At 43.9% G+C, this 16,078-nt stretch overlaps 1 protein-coding gene across 1 annotated transcript in view; it reads right to left on the bottom strand.

Annotated features, from left to right (window-relative positions):
* ADAMTS16 (ADAM metallopeptidase with thrombospondin type 1 motif 16) overlaps window positions 1-16,078 on the bottom strand; it is a 104,013-nt gene that overhangs the window by 77,396 nt on the left and 10,539 nt on the right. Inside the window, exons 4-5 of the mRNA XM_063130001.1 lie at window positions 4,223-4,499; window positions 1,769-1,968 (exon numbers count right to left, since the gene is read on the bottom strand). Coding sequence (XP_062986071.1) covers window positions 1,769-1,968; window positions 4,223-4,499 — 477 coding nt within the window. The remainder of the gene's footprint in view (window positions 1-1,768; window positions 1,969-4,222; window positions 4,500-16,078) is intronic.

Genomic DNA, 16,078 nt, shown 5'->3' on the forward strand with positions numbered 1-16,078 from the left:
ACAGGGCTGGTGCTACCATAGAGGCCACTCAGGCGGCTGCCTAGAGCGCCAAGCTAAGAGGGGTGCTGCACAGGACTCACTTGCATTGTTGGCTGTGAGCTGGCCTGGCCTGGCCCAAGGATTCAGCTGGGCCAGGGCAGGCGAGATGGCACTTTGCGCCCACCCAGCCGAAGCAAAGCCAGGGACGCTGGGGTGGGGCGGCAGCTCCACGTTCGGACTTCCACCCGGAAGCCGCCCTCCCAGAGCCACTCTAGCCATCTGGAAGCTGCCCTCCCAGAGCCGGGAGGCCGCTGCCAGAAGAAGAAGAAAAAGCACATGGTGAGCTCGACCCTGGCTCAAGCCAGCCTCTGCCTTACTCCTGAGGAAAGGGCACTGGATCGCCTCGCCTCTCTCCTCAAACAGGCCGCGATGTCCAAGCAGGCGGGACTCCCTCTCCCTTCGCCCAGCAAAGCTAGGGACTTGTGGACTCCTCGCAAGGCAAACTCTCCTGCTTCCCGATCCTGCGCGCGTGGATCAACGGGACTTGCATCCGAGAAAGCATTGCACCAGGAGGCACCAGTGTGGCCCGATCCGCCTATGCCTCCTTACTCAGAAGCCTTATTTCCCTGAGTAAACATGCAGAGGGGATTGGGACGCCAGGCTGCATAGCGGGTTGCATTCACACGGAAGTAAGTCCCGATGAATTCCAGACGGCTCGGTCCCAAATTGAAGTGAGCCAGTCCCAGCTCTCCACTCGGTGCACATGTTTGGACTTCTGCGCAATTTGGGGGGATGTGCAAGTAGCTCACCTTGCCTAGGGTGCAAAATAGTCTGGCACCGGCCCTGATCATTAATATAACTTTGTAGTGCTGCTCAGCATATGATAAAGTGCAAGAGCGGGTAGCAAAACCTTTGTTTTCCATGAGCTCTTGGGCTGTTCCTTCACATGTTTAATTCTCCCTCCAAAATTGGTGGGACTTAATGGCTTAACTTTTGCTGGATTGTACTGTATGATTATTGTTTTAAAAATACAAAAATCTATGAGTAAGCAAAAAAAAAAAGCAGCTGTCTGGCAGCACCTTGGAAACCAGTAAAATCACTACGTTTGTATGTAAAACGTTGCACTGTTAATTCATTGCACTTTCATAAATTTATATGATGTATTCATTATTTTTAAAATCCCTTTTAAACTTGGTATGTCACATCAGTCATTATATTTAAATTTGTTTTATCGCAGTTACATTTTTATTCTTAAAAGGTTCTTTCTTGGATACTGCATGTATGCCATGTATCATATTGCTCTTAATATACTGCCCCAGGGGGGAAGTTTTTGAAAGAAATCCTTGGCAATCTTTCATTTTCAGATGATGCTGAGCAAATCTGTTCTTTGATATCTGATGAGTAGGCAACACACGGAATTGCCATTTTGCTCTAGCTGCTCAAAGAAGTTTGTTTGTTTTGGAAAATGCAATACGATGGGGACCATTTATGATAAATAACAATATTGAATTTCCTTCCACATTATATTTTGTCAGCTGATTTGTGAATGGGATGCATCCCTTCCCCCTGCTTTTGATAACGAATGGTTTTAAGCAAATACAATTGATTTGTTTTGACTTCTATGCACAGTGTGAGGAAGGAGCATAGAAATCAGATGTTCCCAGCCTCAACCCAAAAAGAATCCTTGGGGAAAGAGCAAATTAATGACTGAGCAGTCTTACAATGTCATCATATGCGTTTGTATACATTTTCATTACCCAGCTTGTCTCAAGAAAACAGTCCATCATACCATATTGAGTATAGTCAGGACATAAGTAGTAATATTGTCGTGGCCATGGTTTTGCATCATCTTTTTGTCAACCACCACTAAAGTCTCAACATTCAGCTCTTTGTTCTTGTGGGCCTTCAGAAGAGATCGCTTGTTTCGCAGCGAATATTTATATTCATCTGGTAAGATGTAGGTATCGGCGCCTGGAGGCTGGGGCATATCTGCAAGAGGCAAGGCAGGAGATGTCCAAGTAAAACTCAACGGGATGTGTGTGAGAGAGATAGACATAGACAGACTAAAACCAAATCAACAAGCTATGTATGTGAGCAAGGTTATACAAAGCACCCACAAAAGTAACACCCAGGGAGGAAAGAACTTATAGCTCAATTGCACAGCAGGGCATCTGTTTTGCATGGAGAAGATCCCTCAGCATCTCCAATTAAAGCAGGAGTGGGGGACCTCTTTCAGCCCAAGGGACAAATTCAACTTCAGAGAAGCTCGGGAAGGGGGGCTTCTAGTGGTGGGTGGAGCCAAAGTCCAAAGGCATGGAGCCAAATTACAAAGAAATGCCAGCATATTATAGCTTAACACTCTTACTGCCAGCAACTAAGGCCATAGCTAGACCTAAGGTTTATCCCTGGATCGTCCAGGGGTCAAACCTGTTCATCTAGGTGACACACAGGGGATCCAGTGCTCAGGCAGGGGCGAACCCTGGATGATCCCAGGATAAACCTGAAGTCTAGCTGTGGCCTTAATCCAATGAGAGGCACCGTTAGAATGGAGAAAAAACTGCACAAAAGCCGAGAAATCACCAAACGATCAGTGGCTGGGGGAAAGAAGGTATCTGAGGAACTACGGCTGGCCAGATCTGAACCTTAGGAGGACAGATTTGGGTCCCCTGGGCTGAGTTTCCCCACCCTTGAATTAAAGGATCTCATGAATTAAGAGTTGGGAAAGGCCTGTGGATATGTGCACTCCCAGAAGAGGATCAGGTACATGTGAGAATTACATGGTATGCAGTGAGTCCTCCTTAATTATGGAAGTCTGTATGCACCCTGAAGTGCCTGGCCGCACCAGCACACCACTATAATTATTAACATTTTGCTCTCTCCTTTCGGTAATTATTTCCCATTCAGTGCTTTGTGCATTAAGCAGAACATTTTTGGCCATTCACATTGGACTTGATTTCCCATATGCAAATGTTACTGGAGCAGTATGGGATGGAGCCATGGAAAAACAGAAATTACACTGCTCTGGTAATATTAGAGTAAGCCCTGTTGGGACATGCTTTGGTACAATTTTTTGGAAATCATTCAGAATACAAGATAAGCAAAGGAATTGAACATTGGAATAAATATAATAATAATAATAATAATAATAATAATAATAATAATAATATCCTAATGATTTAAAGAGGAGAGATGTAAGCACTTATTTAATCCACCAACAGAAATCAACAGCACAACACAACCAAAGTTTAGTGTTTTTAAGTCCCATGGATTTAAACGGCTTTAAACTGGTTTACATCTATCATGTTTAAATCAATGGGACTTAAGAATGCCTAAGTTTGGTTGAGTTGTATCAAGGCTGTTTAGGAAAAGATTTGGATATGAACAAACATCATTTTTTAAAAGTTCTGGTGGAAGACCAGGGCAAAGGCTGGAATGAAGCAGGTGGTGAAAGGTGTGTTCAAATTACCAGTGAAGCACTAATTGCACAGATTATGGCAATAGGGTTTAGACTAAAGTAGGGTGACCATATGAAAAGGAGGACAGGGCTCCTGTATCTTTAACAATTGTATTGAAAAAGGAATTTCAGCAGGGGTCATTTGTATATATTGAGAACTTGGTGAAATTCCCTCTTCATCACAACGTTAAAGTGCAGGAGCTATACTAGAGTGACCAGATTTAAAAGAGGGCAGGGCACCTGCAGCTTTAACTGTTGTGATGAAGAGGGAATTTCACCAGATTCTCCATATATACAAATGACACTGGCTGAAATTCCCTTTTCAATACAACTGTTAAAAGATACAGAAGCCCTGTCCTATGGCGCTATATAAATAATAATAATAATAATAATAATAATAATAATAATAATAATAATAGGTGTTTGCTTGTAGAGCTGATATGAATCTGTGGTGGGGCAGACATCTAAACCCACACCTAGAACACCGATAACAGAGGATTGGATCCAAAGTGTTCAGCTTAGCTTCAGTTCCTAGCTCTTGTAAAGATGTTCATTTACTAGAAAAGCAGAACTTAGGGCATATCTACACCAGCCCTATATCCCGGGATCGTCCCTGTGTATCCAAATGCCACACAGGGGATCCCGGGAGCAGGCTGGGACGATCCCTCCATTTTCCTGGGAGAACCCTTAGGTGTAGAAAAGGCCTGGATTTCGAATGAACAATCTTAACAACAGTGACACAGGTAGTGTAATTACAGGAAGGGAGAAAGGAACTCTGTCCTTACATACATTTCTTGCGCCTCCCACAAAAGTGCCGTTTTCGCTGCTGTTTGCCATTGCGACGATGCTGGGATTCTTGAAAGACATGACTGGGCGCAGCCACTTCCCTTTGCCTCTCATCATTCACAGTTACCTCATTATCGGTTGCCAGCGGAGGCTCAGTAGATCTCTTATACAGTACGTGGGGGCGGTGGCCCCGAGGAGCAGAGAAGTTATGTTTAAGTGCAATATTTGGAGGTAGTGGTTTCAGCAAGTAATCAGTTTCCTCTGTCCTTATCAAGCCAGACTAGAAAAAAACCCACATCATTAAAAATAAGACCAACAGCTTGTGGTTATCTTTCAGGAGACTGCCACTTTTAGCTCTCTTCATGTGTTGAGCTGCCAAACCCACCTTAATCTATACAGCAGTTGTTAGAAAATGGAAGTCCGATTAAAACAGAATGCAAACCATGATTTGCAAGCCAGAAACAAGCTTCGTGGATGCACACTGTCCCTTCCCCTGTGGAATGAATCCCCTCTACACTGTCGGTGTTAAGAGCTTCTTCAAAATGGAATTTGGCCCTCAGGCTGAAAGAGGCTCAACTCCCCTGGTTTGGTGTTACATTTACAGGATGCAATCCATAATTTACGCCAACCAGGGTGTCTGTGACTCTCTTCAGCTGTTACGCATGCAAGAAGCATAGGTCTACACAGAGGGTCCCCACCTCATATGTCCCTGTCCCCACCCACTCAATCTCTGGCCGTCCTGTGTTGAGGGCAAAGTCTGAAGTGCTTTCCCCCTCGCATGCACTTGAATGCAAAGAGAAGCTTCCACACGTTCGAGAGAAGGTTGCTTTATCAGGGTTCTTGATCATGTCAATGCTTTTACTGGCGTTCAAACATAGAAGAAGCCCCCCTTCAGACATTCCCCTTCAACATGGGAGCACAGGGTCAGTGCACGCAGAGAAACTGGGGGGCAGGGGCAGCACGTGCAGCCCCATGAACCTTGCAGGCATTTACATGACCTGAACAGGACTTGTGTCATCCAGAATTTGAAACCAGCATTTGAAATGGATTTGCAAACCCAAATTAAAGGGGAAGATAATCCTGGTGTAGGTGCAATGCTTTCAATCTCCTAACCATGGTTAGGGGACTTGAAGTACCCATGGACTCATGTGGTCTCCCCCTCTGGTGCAAGCATTCCTCTTACTCTTTCATTTTCAGAGCTAACCTATGGGAAGCTTTTAGTGCTGAGCTGAAAATTCGCTATATTTATTTATTTATATTTATTTTATTAAATTTATATACCGCCCCACAGACAAAGCTCTCTGGGCGGTTCACAAAAGTTAAAACAGTAAACATTAAAAAGTATACAAAATTTAAAAACCATCAGAAACATAAAAACAACAGTATAAAAGCAATAGTATCCATTTAAAAAACAAGAGTTCTGGGGTCCGTTAGAAAACAAACTTAGCATTGTTAAATGCTGTTAAATGCCTGGGAGAAGAGAAAAGTCTTGACCTGGCACCTGAAAGATAACAATGTTGGTGCCAGGCGAGCCTCATCGGGGAGATCATTCCACAGTCGAGGGGCCACCACCGAAAAGGCCCTCTCCCTTGTTGCCAAGCTATAGAAAATATTCCACTTGAATCTCTCTTTCTCTCTGTGTATGTATGAAAGGTGACTTCAAACTACTTCTGCCACAAGCCCACCTTTTTTTTTTTACTCTACTGTATGTTACATGGTGGTAGCACTCCTCTCAGTGTCTAACAGCTGCCTTTTTTAAATACACAGAACTCTCCTTAGAATGATACATCACCATTGAGCATCGTTATAAATGGACTTCTAAGCAAAAACAATGGTAATGATGACCAGCCACCAAGAGTAGTGCTGGCAGATTTTGCCTGGCTTTTGCTCCCACCCACTCCCCAAAATGTTGAAATGCCCCCTCATTGTTCCATTTTGCCACCAGCAAATGGGGCAATGATGGGGCATTTCAGTTCAGTTATGTCTTCACCAGCATTTTTGCTAATTATATTTGGCATGAAACCATGGTTTGCAAACACGATTAGAAGAAGTTTTGCATAGCCTGGTGTGCAGACCAACCCTGGCCATAACTGGGAGGGCAGGAAAGAATGCCACATGAGAGGGAAAAGGAAGGAGGAGCAGGCAAGCCCAATTTCCTACCCATAATTAGGAAAGTGGACAGCATTACATCTGTACTGAGCATTGTCTAGTGCAAAAAGGGATGAAACATAGTTACAGCTTGCAGAAGAAAACAAGCAAGACTTTGCTTCCTAGAGGCCAGAGGGCATATCCCTGAGGCTGGCCACGGATTTGCAAACCACGGTGCAGCAAAGAGCCACACTTGAGCGGTTCATATCACCACATTATCATAGTTCGCCGCTGAAACGAAAGGCAGGGATCATTTGCAAAGCATCGTTTGACTGGGATGGAAAGAAGACCGAGGAGGACATTGGGCCTGGTATTTAAATGTCACACCACCACTTTGGATTCTAATGCTTGCTTCCCCAATAGCCCACGAGAGTCATCATTTAAGACATAAGCCTTCCTCTATGTTTTCTACCTCATTATTCCATATAGCTGTGAATGAATAGTTTCTAGTATGCTTCTCCATCCCACCCACCCACCCAACGCCACCCTCCACCCCAGTTCATCAGATTCTATATCAAGAAAGAGTACAGAGAATAACACAAAAGGAAGGGAATCCCAGCCAGGCTTGCAGAGTTTATGACCCACCAAACTCAGTGCATCCCACCAGCCATGTATTCTGGCCTACCTGGTGCTTGACAGTTTCTTTCCCATTTTGCAGTCCTAGGTGCTCATTCTCAATCCCCTGATGGGACAGTCATACCTGGCTGGTGGGTTGCGTTTGGCTTAATGTTCTGCAGTTTGCACAGACTTCAAATAAGAGCATGAGACACAAGCAATGTGACTGCTAAGCAGGAAAAGTGAAGCATCTTCAATGAAAATGGAACATGTGATGTGCAACTGAAATTAAAACAATGGCAAACAACAAGTGAAAGAGAACAGGAGTCCATCCCTGAAAATGTCCTTAACATTAGCAAAACTGTTCTTGTTTTCCTCATCATTATGTTGAATTTTCCCCTGCCACCATTCCATATCACTGGCTACTGGTAGTGGGAACTGATTATTATAGCATTAGGAAAAGGAGACAAATTGTGTTAGACATTACAGGGTCGGGGAAAACACTTTAGATTGGGCTACTGATTAGGGTGACCGTATGAAAAAGAGGACAGGGCTCCTGTCTCTTTAACAGTTGCATAGAAAAGGGAATTTCAGCAGGTGTCATTTGCATGCATGCAACACCTGGTGAAATTCCCTCTTCATCACAACAGTTAAAGCTGCAGGTGCCCTGCCCTAGTGACCAGATACGCTAGTGACTAGATACAAAAGAGGGCAGGGCTCCTGCAGCTTTAACTGTTGTGCTGAAGAGGGAATTTCACCAGGTTCTCCATATATACAAATGACACCTGCTGAAATTCCCTTTTCTATGCAACTGTTAAAGAGACAGGAGTCCTGTCCTCCTTTCCATATGGCCACCCTAGCTACTGATTTTGAATGCAGCGCTATGTTCTCTTTAAAGTATATTTCTGCCCTAAGAGAGGGAGCATTTGCTCCAATTTAAAACAACAACAACAAGAACAACATCCTGATAGTCTGATGTATCAGTCTGTTTAATATTAAGCACGAGGGAAATCATACCAATTCTAAAATGGAATTCGTCACATCTCTACAAACTGTACCAAAAGAAACAATTCTAATTTGGCAAAGAAAGAGACTGGATGAGCTAATAGGTCTTTTCCACCACTACCCACCATGATTTTATATTTCCTAACACAAGGCCAAGTGCTCATTTGCCCTCTGGGTCAAGCGCGTAGCAGCTCTTGGGGTCTCCAAATTCTGTCTCTGAAAGAAAGCCTCCTACTTGTTATTGTGTTGCCATATCAACTTACAAAACACAACATAAAGGGTTCTAACATGTGGCTCTTACTAACATCTTTATATACTCTCCAGAAGGTGGTGATGTGGAGAAAAGTCAGGGTAAACTCAAAGAAACTGTTTTTACATCCAGGCAAATGTATGATTTGGGATAAAGGGGAATTTGGACCTGAAGCTCAGTTATTTGGACAGAATAGCTTTCAGGATGGAAGGAAGACCTGCTGCATTCCAGGGCTCTGGTTTGGTTCCGGTAACCATATCTGGGATGAGTGATTGGGGACATCCCCATGCTGACCAGGGCCTCCTTCAGCTCTCATGTCACAAGGTTGCACAAAGCTTCTCCACACATGCCTGAATGCATGTCCATAGTTCAAGTGGGGCTACTTCTCCCTCCTCCACCTTTTCTAAAGAAAAGAGAGCTTCAGCTATTCTAAAGAAAAGAGAGCTTCGGCTATTGGGCGGTATAGAAATGTAATAAATAAATAAAAACAAATAAATAAAATTTTGAATGGAACAGAATGAATTTACCCCTGGCTTCATCAAAATGGGTAATGGCAAGATGGAAGCCAATCACGGTTCTTTTGCACTCCCCATGAAAGGAAAGCAGCAGCTCTCCCAGAAACATTCTCTGAGGGCCTTGCTAGACCTACCTTTGAATCCGGTTGGGAGGAGGGACCAGCCCGCGCTAGAAGTAGTGCAGGCCGTCGCCCCTGTCTACACGTAAAATGGGATGGGCTGCAGGAAGGACCTGGCGCATCCGCCATTTTTTTTTCACTTTAAAAGGGCCATGTGCACAGGAGCGCACCAACGATAAAGGTAGGCTTTTTTTAAAAAGGGTTCCCCACTCCCCCTGCCCCCAATTTCCTACCCTGTCTGCGATCCCCCTGCACCCGCAATCTCTGATCCCCCCATCCCCCCTGGCTCCGTTTCCCCCCCGTCCCCCCTGGCTCCGTTTCCCCACCATCTTCCCACCCTGCTCTGATGGCTGCAGCGCTCCTATGGAGCACTGCACACGGTCTGCCACTTTTCCTGGCTACTCGCGAGTAAATGCGGTAGCTGGGGAAAGCGGCGAAACGGGCTATATGCAGACCGCGGGAAATACTGGGCCACAAACGGTGCTGGTTATCCCAGGCCAAAGGAGGGTTACCCCTGCCTGAGCCCGGGATCCCGTGTGTGTCATCTGGACGCACAGGGGACAGCCCGGGGCTCACACCGGGCTACCCCCATCATCTAGCAAGGCCCCAAGAGTAGAGATACTTTAGTCCTCCCAGTTGAGTTACTGGATTGATCCTTCCAACACCCACATCCCCCAAAGAGATGTCAGCAGGCTTTAATGTCGGCTTTGATAAACAGATTATCTCACTACCCTCTAAAGTAGGACCACGATTGGTTCACACATACTGGAGTGGCAAATAGTGATTTGCACATGTAAATGAGCCATCACAGATACATGGAAGTGTCTTATACCAAGTCAAATCATCAGTCCATCTAGCTTAGTACTCTAGCTGGTAGCAATTCTCCAATGTCTTTGGCAGTGGACCACCATTTTTGGCTGTTCTTGGTACACAGTCATCATTTGTAGTTGCCATTATCAAACCCTTAAATTGAGCATGAAGTCAGACATGACCTCCTTTAGAGTTCCAGGCTCAGGAGAGGGCAGCCTCTCCTTCCCGACATCACACAGAACTTCAGAAGCACTCAGAGACCTTGCCTGCCTTTCACTCTGCTCTGGGAAGCCAGTCATCAAGTTCTAAGAAATCAAGTGACAGACACTTGTATGAACCAGCTAATTAAAGAAAGCCTTTGACTATGCAAATACTTTGAGGGACACAACAGGTCTCATGGAGGCAATAGAAGAGAAAGCAATTAACACAAGCAGATGGTGTCAAATATACAAATGAATGTGTGGGGTGGGGGGCAGGGGGAGGAAGAAGGTAAATGAGAATCATGTTCACTGGCTTCATCCCTGGCCTCCATGGGTTGAGGGTCCTGGTTTGCAGAGAGGCTTATGCATGGGCTCTGGATCTTCCATTTTTGCAAGGTATAGCATCATACATAGGATGTAAACTTGCAATGGCTCCTGTGCAAATAGGATCTTGAGTGCATAGAGATTGGGTCTCCAGGTTGCCCACCTCATGCATTCATTTGTATGCTTGATGACCACAGGGCTCTTGCACAAAACTAGCTGTGAGGTGGGTGGGGGGGAAAGGCTTTTGGTTTGGTTTTTTTTATTTGCCAATTCATTTACGTTGGGGTGGGCACTACCTGGGAGCCACACCCCTGCTGAAATTAGGTGCAGTAGCAAAAACATCTATGATTTCTACTTTAAAACAAGCAAAACCATGCTCCCTAGAGGCAGTCTGAAGGCAGTGGGGGCTGCAAAAACAGGGGGCTGCAGGCAGCCCATGAGTGACACGTTCCCCACCCCCATTTTTGTATTTCTCCCATTACGAAAGCTGGAAAATAAAAATAAAAATCACTCTGAGATCGTTTTCTGATAAAGCCCAGCACTTCAACCAGTTCTTCAATCAGTTGAAACTTGAATACCCCTGAATAAAAAATAGACTTCTGAAGTGACAAAGAAACCTTTGGGTGAGAAGAGACATTTAGGTCTAGTCTATCAGATAGGTGCAATATTTGGCCGAATTGTGCTTTTGATGATAAAAGCATGAGATGTGGACTTAATCTCATGAAAATTTAAACGTAGGGCCATTGCAGATTTCCCCCCTAACAGCAATGGCGGACATTTTTCAAAATGGCCTCCTAAAAAACATTTTCAATCTGCTCTATTGTATGTTTGATGCTCTGTGGGTCAAAATGAATGTGACGGTTTGGGGCCAGGTTATTTGAAGGAACGCCTCCTCCCATATGTACCTGCCCGGACCTTAAGATCATCTACAGGGGCCCTTCTCCGTGAGCCCCTGCCAAAGGAAGTGAGGCAGGTGGCTACTAGGAGGAGGGCTTTCTCCGCTGTGGCACCCCAGTTGTGGAATGAGCTCCCTAGAGAGGTCCGCCTGGCGCCTACACTGTACTGTTTTTGTCGCTAGCTGAAGACTTTTTTATTCTCTCAGTATTTTAACACTTAATTTTAACTTAAATTTCAATTTTACTGTTCTAACTCTGTATTTTAATCTTATATCAATTTTGTTGTGTGGTTTTATCCTGGTTGTGCTTTTTATACTGTATTTTGTAATTGTGCTTTTAACATGTTGGTTGTTTTATGATGGTTTTAATTTTTGTGAACCGCCCAGAGAGCTTCGGTTATTGGGCGGTATAGAAATGTAATAAATAAATAAATAAATTTTGCTTGAATTTGGTGTGTAAATACATGTGCAGACATCTACTATACACACTCATGCACAGTGAAGCAAATCCAGTGGAACTGTCCAAAAACTCATGGTGAGGATCAATGTATTTTGATGTTTGGTGGGCTCCATATTGAGATGGCAGTTCTCAAGGCCCTTGGAGATCTTCTGGATGAAAGAGGGTGGACTGGAGCGCTTGTTCAGTCTGGTGCTACCACAGCAGGAAAAGCTGTTTCATTTATACATGCATCCCATGTGACACGCACCTGTAGGGCTCATCAAATCATAGGCAGTAGTCTCTAAGTACTTCTCCAGCAGGTCTATAATGAGGACAGCAAAGACTCAGAAGACAATGGCCACTTTTTGTTGCTTGAAGATTGGTGTAAGGAAAGAAGGAATGTATGTCCCCAGTTCCAATTCTGATACATCATTCTACAGTTGGAGTTTGTCTTGATGATTTATGTGAGAGTGATATAATAGGGAAACTTCCAACTCTATATTGAAGCCCCCTGGCTCTTTGCATTGGACCATAACCAATATGCAAGATGGATCCCTGTCCACATATGTGATATGGTTTCACTTAAAGAGCGCCATTGTAAAATCTGTGAAGTATTCATGAAAGGGATATTTGTCACAAAAAAGTCCAAACGTGCCTTCTCTGCTATTGCCATTGACCAGGCCCACGAGCAGAATAATGCATCTGTAAAAGGTGAAGGTTGGGCTTTAGCACTAACAGAAAACCCAGCAGCTCTGCATCGATGGATGGTGTCTGGTCCCAAGATGGCCCGCTTAGCTGAAGAATTTGAAAATTCAAGTAATAAGAGATGGGACACAGATGAGCATCATTATGAGGCCCAAAAGCACTCACAGATGGCATTTGCAAAATCTGTTAAGGCCATAGCTAGACCTAGGGTTTATCCCTGGATCGTCCAGGGGTCAAACCTGTTCATCTAGGTGACACACAGGGGATCCAGTGCTCAGGCAGGGGCGAACCCTGGATGATCCCAGGATAAACCTTAGGTCTAGCTGTGGCCTAAGTCTCTTACTCAAGCTATAGAAGGTATGGGACATCCATTTATTAAAAACAGCTGTGATGTTATTGTACTTGACAGTAGAAACATTGTAGATCCAGCAGTGGCAGCCACACTATTCAAGATTAAGAAACTTGGAGTTGACCAATATGAAACATATGTCAGTGAGGGGCTCATCCACCAAAACAAACCAATCATAGCTTCTATCAAACAGAACAACCTCCATATCTTCAGCCATCCTCCAGTCAGAGAAATGTCAAGTAAACAGCTGCAACTGATGTCCCTAAGAAATTACTGCTTGCTTTTCTCTAGACTTTACATTGCATCCCAGATATGCAGTGGTAATCTAGATGAGAATCTTTCGCCATGAGAATCAAGCGTATCCCCCCAGTACTGTTAAAGATGGGAAATCTGAGAGCAGGAACAAAGTCTGATTTGTTGTGCTGTTTGAACGAGCTCACACCTGAGAAAGAACATTTCTCCAATCCTATAGTGCAGGTGACCATGCTTGATAGTGCCTCCATTGTCAACATGCTGTGACCAAGGCTTGCAAAAACATCCCAGGATTATGACACAGATGTTTTCCTTCCCTATATCAAACCACAGCTTCAGTATGTAACAAGATTAGACATCCTCTGTGACATGTATAGGCATGAAAGCTTGAAGAGTGACACATGCAGCAAAAGGGGGAAAGGTTTTTGGAAACATGTCAAGCCATCAAGCCAAGTCTCCAAAAACTGGCAAGAGTTTCTCCACTATGCTTTTAAGAATGAGTTGTTCTCCTTCTTGGCAATGATGCTAGCAGACACTGACACTAACAAACAGGTGATTACTACAAACAATACCAATATGCTTTGTGTAAGTCAACAAGATGTCTTGGGACTTGCTCCGTGCTCACACGAAAAGGCAGGCACGTGCATCCTACTCTGCTTAAGTGATGCTATGCAGCAAGAGTATAATAAAGCCCTAATAAGCCCTGTTGACACCAATGCTGTAGTTGTGGCCATAACATTGGCACAGTGCCTGCCCATTAATGAACTGTGGGTGGCATTTAGAGTTGGGAAGAACTTCTGGTTCCTTGCTGCTCACCAGTTAGCAAGAGCTCTGGGTCCTGATCGATGTATTGCCTTGCCAATGTCGTCCCATGCAATTACTGGGTGTGATACTATGTCCTTTTTTGAAGGCAGAGGCAAAAGGACTGCATGGGACACCTAGAATGCATATGGAGATATTAACTCAGCTTTCTGTACCTTGGCTGACAGCAAGACAGCCGGCAGTAGAAGAGTGGCTGAAGCCACCGGAGAGATTTGTAGTTTTGCTATATGACCGTAACAGCAGCAAAGAGCACATTAATGATGCATGGAAGCAGCTGTTCATGCAGAAAGGTAGAGCAATTGACGATCTACCTCCTGCACAGGATGTGCTCATTCAGCATATCAAAATGACTGTCTACCAGGCTGGTCACTGCTAGGCCCAAATGATGAATGCAAAAACCACAGCTACCTTCACTGAGTGATTGGGGGTGGATGGGAAACACACTGGAGCCATGCAGCGTGGCTCTGTGCCCATCAGGGGAGGGGGTGGCAGCAATTTTGCCACCCCTGGGATGGCAGGGAGGGGGGTGTTGGGGGGCGGTTTTCGGTTGTCGTTTTTAAAACTACTCACTTTTTTGCTGGAGTGGGGCCTCACTCTTGCGTGACCAGCCTCACCCATGGGGGAAAAAATGGCAGCCGTGATGTGCCTCTTTCTTCCCGGCATGTCACGCGCTACACGTGCACCCTGGGGGAGGATTTCACAATCAAGACATTGTGAAATCCTCCCCCCCTCTCTCCTGGAAGGCTGGGAGGTGTAAAAAGGGCCTAAGCGTATTTGACTTTGGAAAAAAAATGTAGTGTAGTAGACCTGGTAATGACAACCTTGTATTTACATGAAATAAACAGCAATCATTCTGTTCTTATTTTAGTTATTTTTTCCAATGTGTACCTTTAAAAAACAACATAGGTCTATATTCTAGTACAGAACCTAAAGATTTTTTTGTTATTAACTCCCATTAGTCTTTTTGTACTCTTCTAAAGTTATAATTCAAATAAATCAGGGCTCATAAACCCTAAAATAGACATGATTCTCCAAAAATTGAGAAATCGTAACAGCAAATGGTGGCCATATTTGAAAATGGCTGCCAATTTTGTTACAAAGCAAATCTGTGATGGCCCTACAGCCAGAAATATTCAACATGGTATGGTCTACAAGTGTGCCCAATTTCGTGCTTTTATCATCAAAGTCACAATTATTTCACCTACCTGTTGGACTAGTCAAACCAAAGAAGATAACATCATCCCTGGCACTCAAATTGATAAACATCAAGTTATTTCACAGCAAATGTATTTGTAATTCAGTGAAATAACCTGTCTGCAGAAAATTAAAGTCAGCTTCACTGAGCTTTCAGTGTTAACCTACAGAAATTCTTCACATTTACTCAATATCCTGGGTTTATGTTATATGGGGCACTTCCCATATTATGTAGCAGAAAACACATGTTTACAACTACATAAGTATACAGGCATAATGGCTTCCTGGTCTACCAGGTTAATATATATTTATATACCTGGTCTGATTAGGTAACCGTTCAAAATTTCACCCAATTTTCCTGCTTCCATGAAAGAGGCAGGGAAAATGACTGTATCTTTCATGGGGGTGAAGAATTTCAGTGAAATACATTTGAATTATACCCCTTAACTTCTCATGACTTCCAGATCAAACATATGTGATCAAACAACATTGAGCAGCATTGTGTACAATGTGATGTGAAACTTCTCTCTGTAGTATTTGGCCTGTGGTAGCTCATTTGTACATGTGCCTTATAGCCTGATATTATAGATATCAAGTGATGAAAATGAATGCATGAAATGGATCTTATATATGCATACACAAATGGAGGTGGGTGGGTGGATGGGTGGAACGACAGGTTTATAAAATTATGAATCATGTGGAGAATGTGGACAGAAAGAAATGGTTCTACCTCTCTATTATCACACTGGAACTTTGGGGTCATTAAAAACACACGAAGAAACCTGATTGGCAGCAGGCTGTTAAAGAAGGCATTTCCTCACACAACAGTTAAATAACTTACAGAACTCAATGCCACAAGATGTGTGATAATTAATTGGAATAAAGAATTGGACAAATCCTTAGATGGGCTTAAAGAATTAGACAAATTCATGTAGGATAAGTCTGTTAGCCATGAACATTAAGGGAAAACCCCGTAGGGGAGCCCTTGGTCTCTTTTCCCTATATATCTCACTTCTTTCTGTATCATGCTAGCCTAGCAGCTTCTGCAAACAACTGCACTGTTATAAAGCCCTGAGGAAGAACGCAACTGCGTTCGAAACGCGTAGGCACCTGGCACTTTAATAAACCTTTTACTAATAATATTATTGTAGAAGATTACTTGGTTCCGCCCTTGCCTTTGGCTATTTTTTGCTCAGCCATCAACATTAACTTCAATGTACGGAAACTTCAATGTACGGAACTTCAATGTATGGAAACGGTATAATTCTGAATACCCG

This window comes from Elgaria multicarinata, chromosome 7 (assembly GCF_023053635.1).
Source record: "Elgaria multicarinata webbii isolate HBS135686 ecotype San Diego chromosome 7, rElgMul1.1.pri, whole genome shotgun sequence".
In the NCBI taxonomy this organism is placed as follows: Eukaryota; Metazoa; Chordata; class Lepidosauria; order Squamata; family Anguidae; genus Elgaria; species Elgaria multicarinata.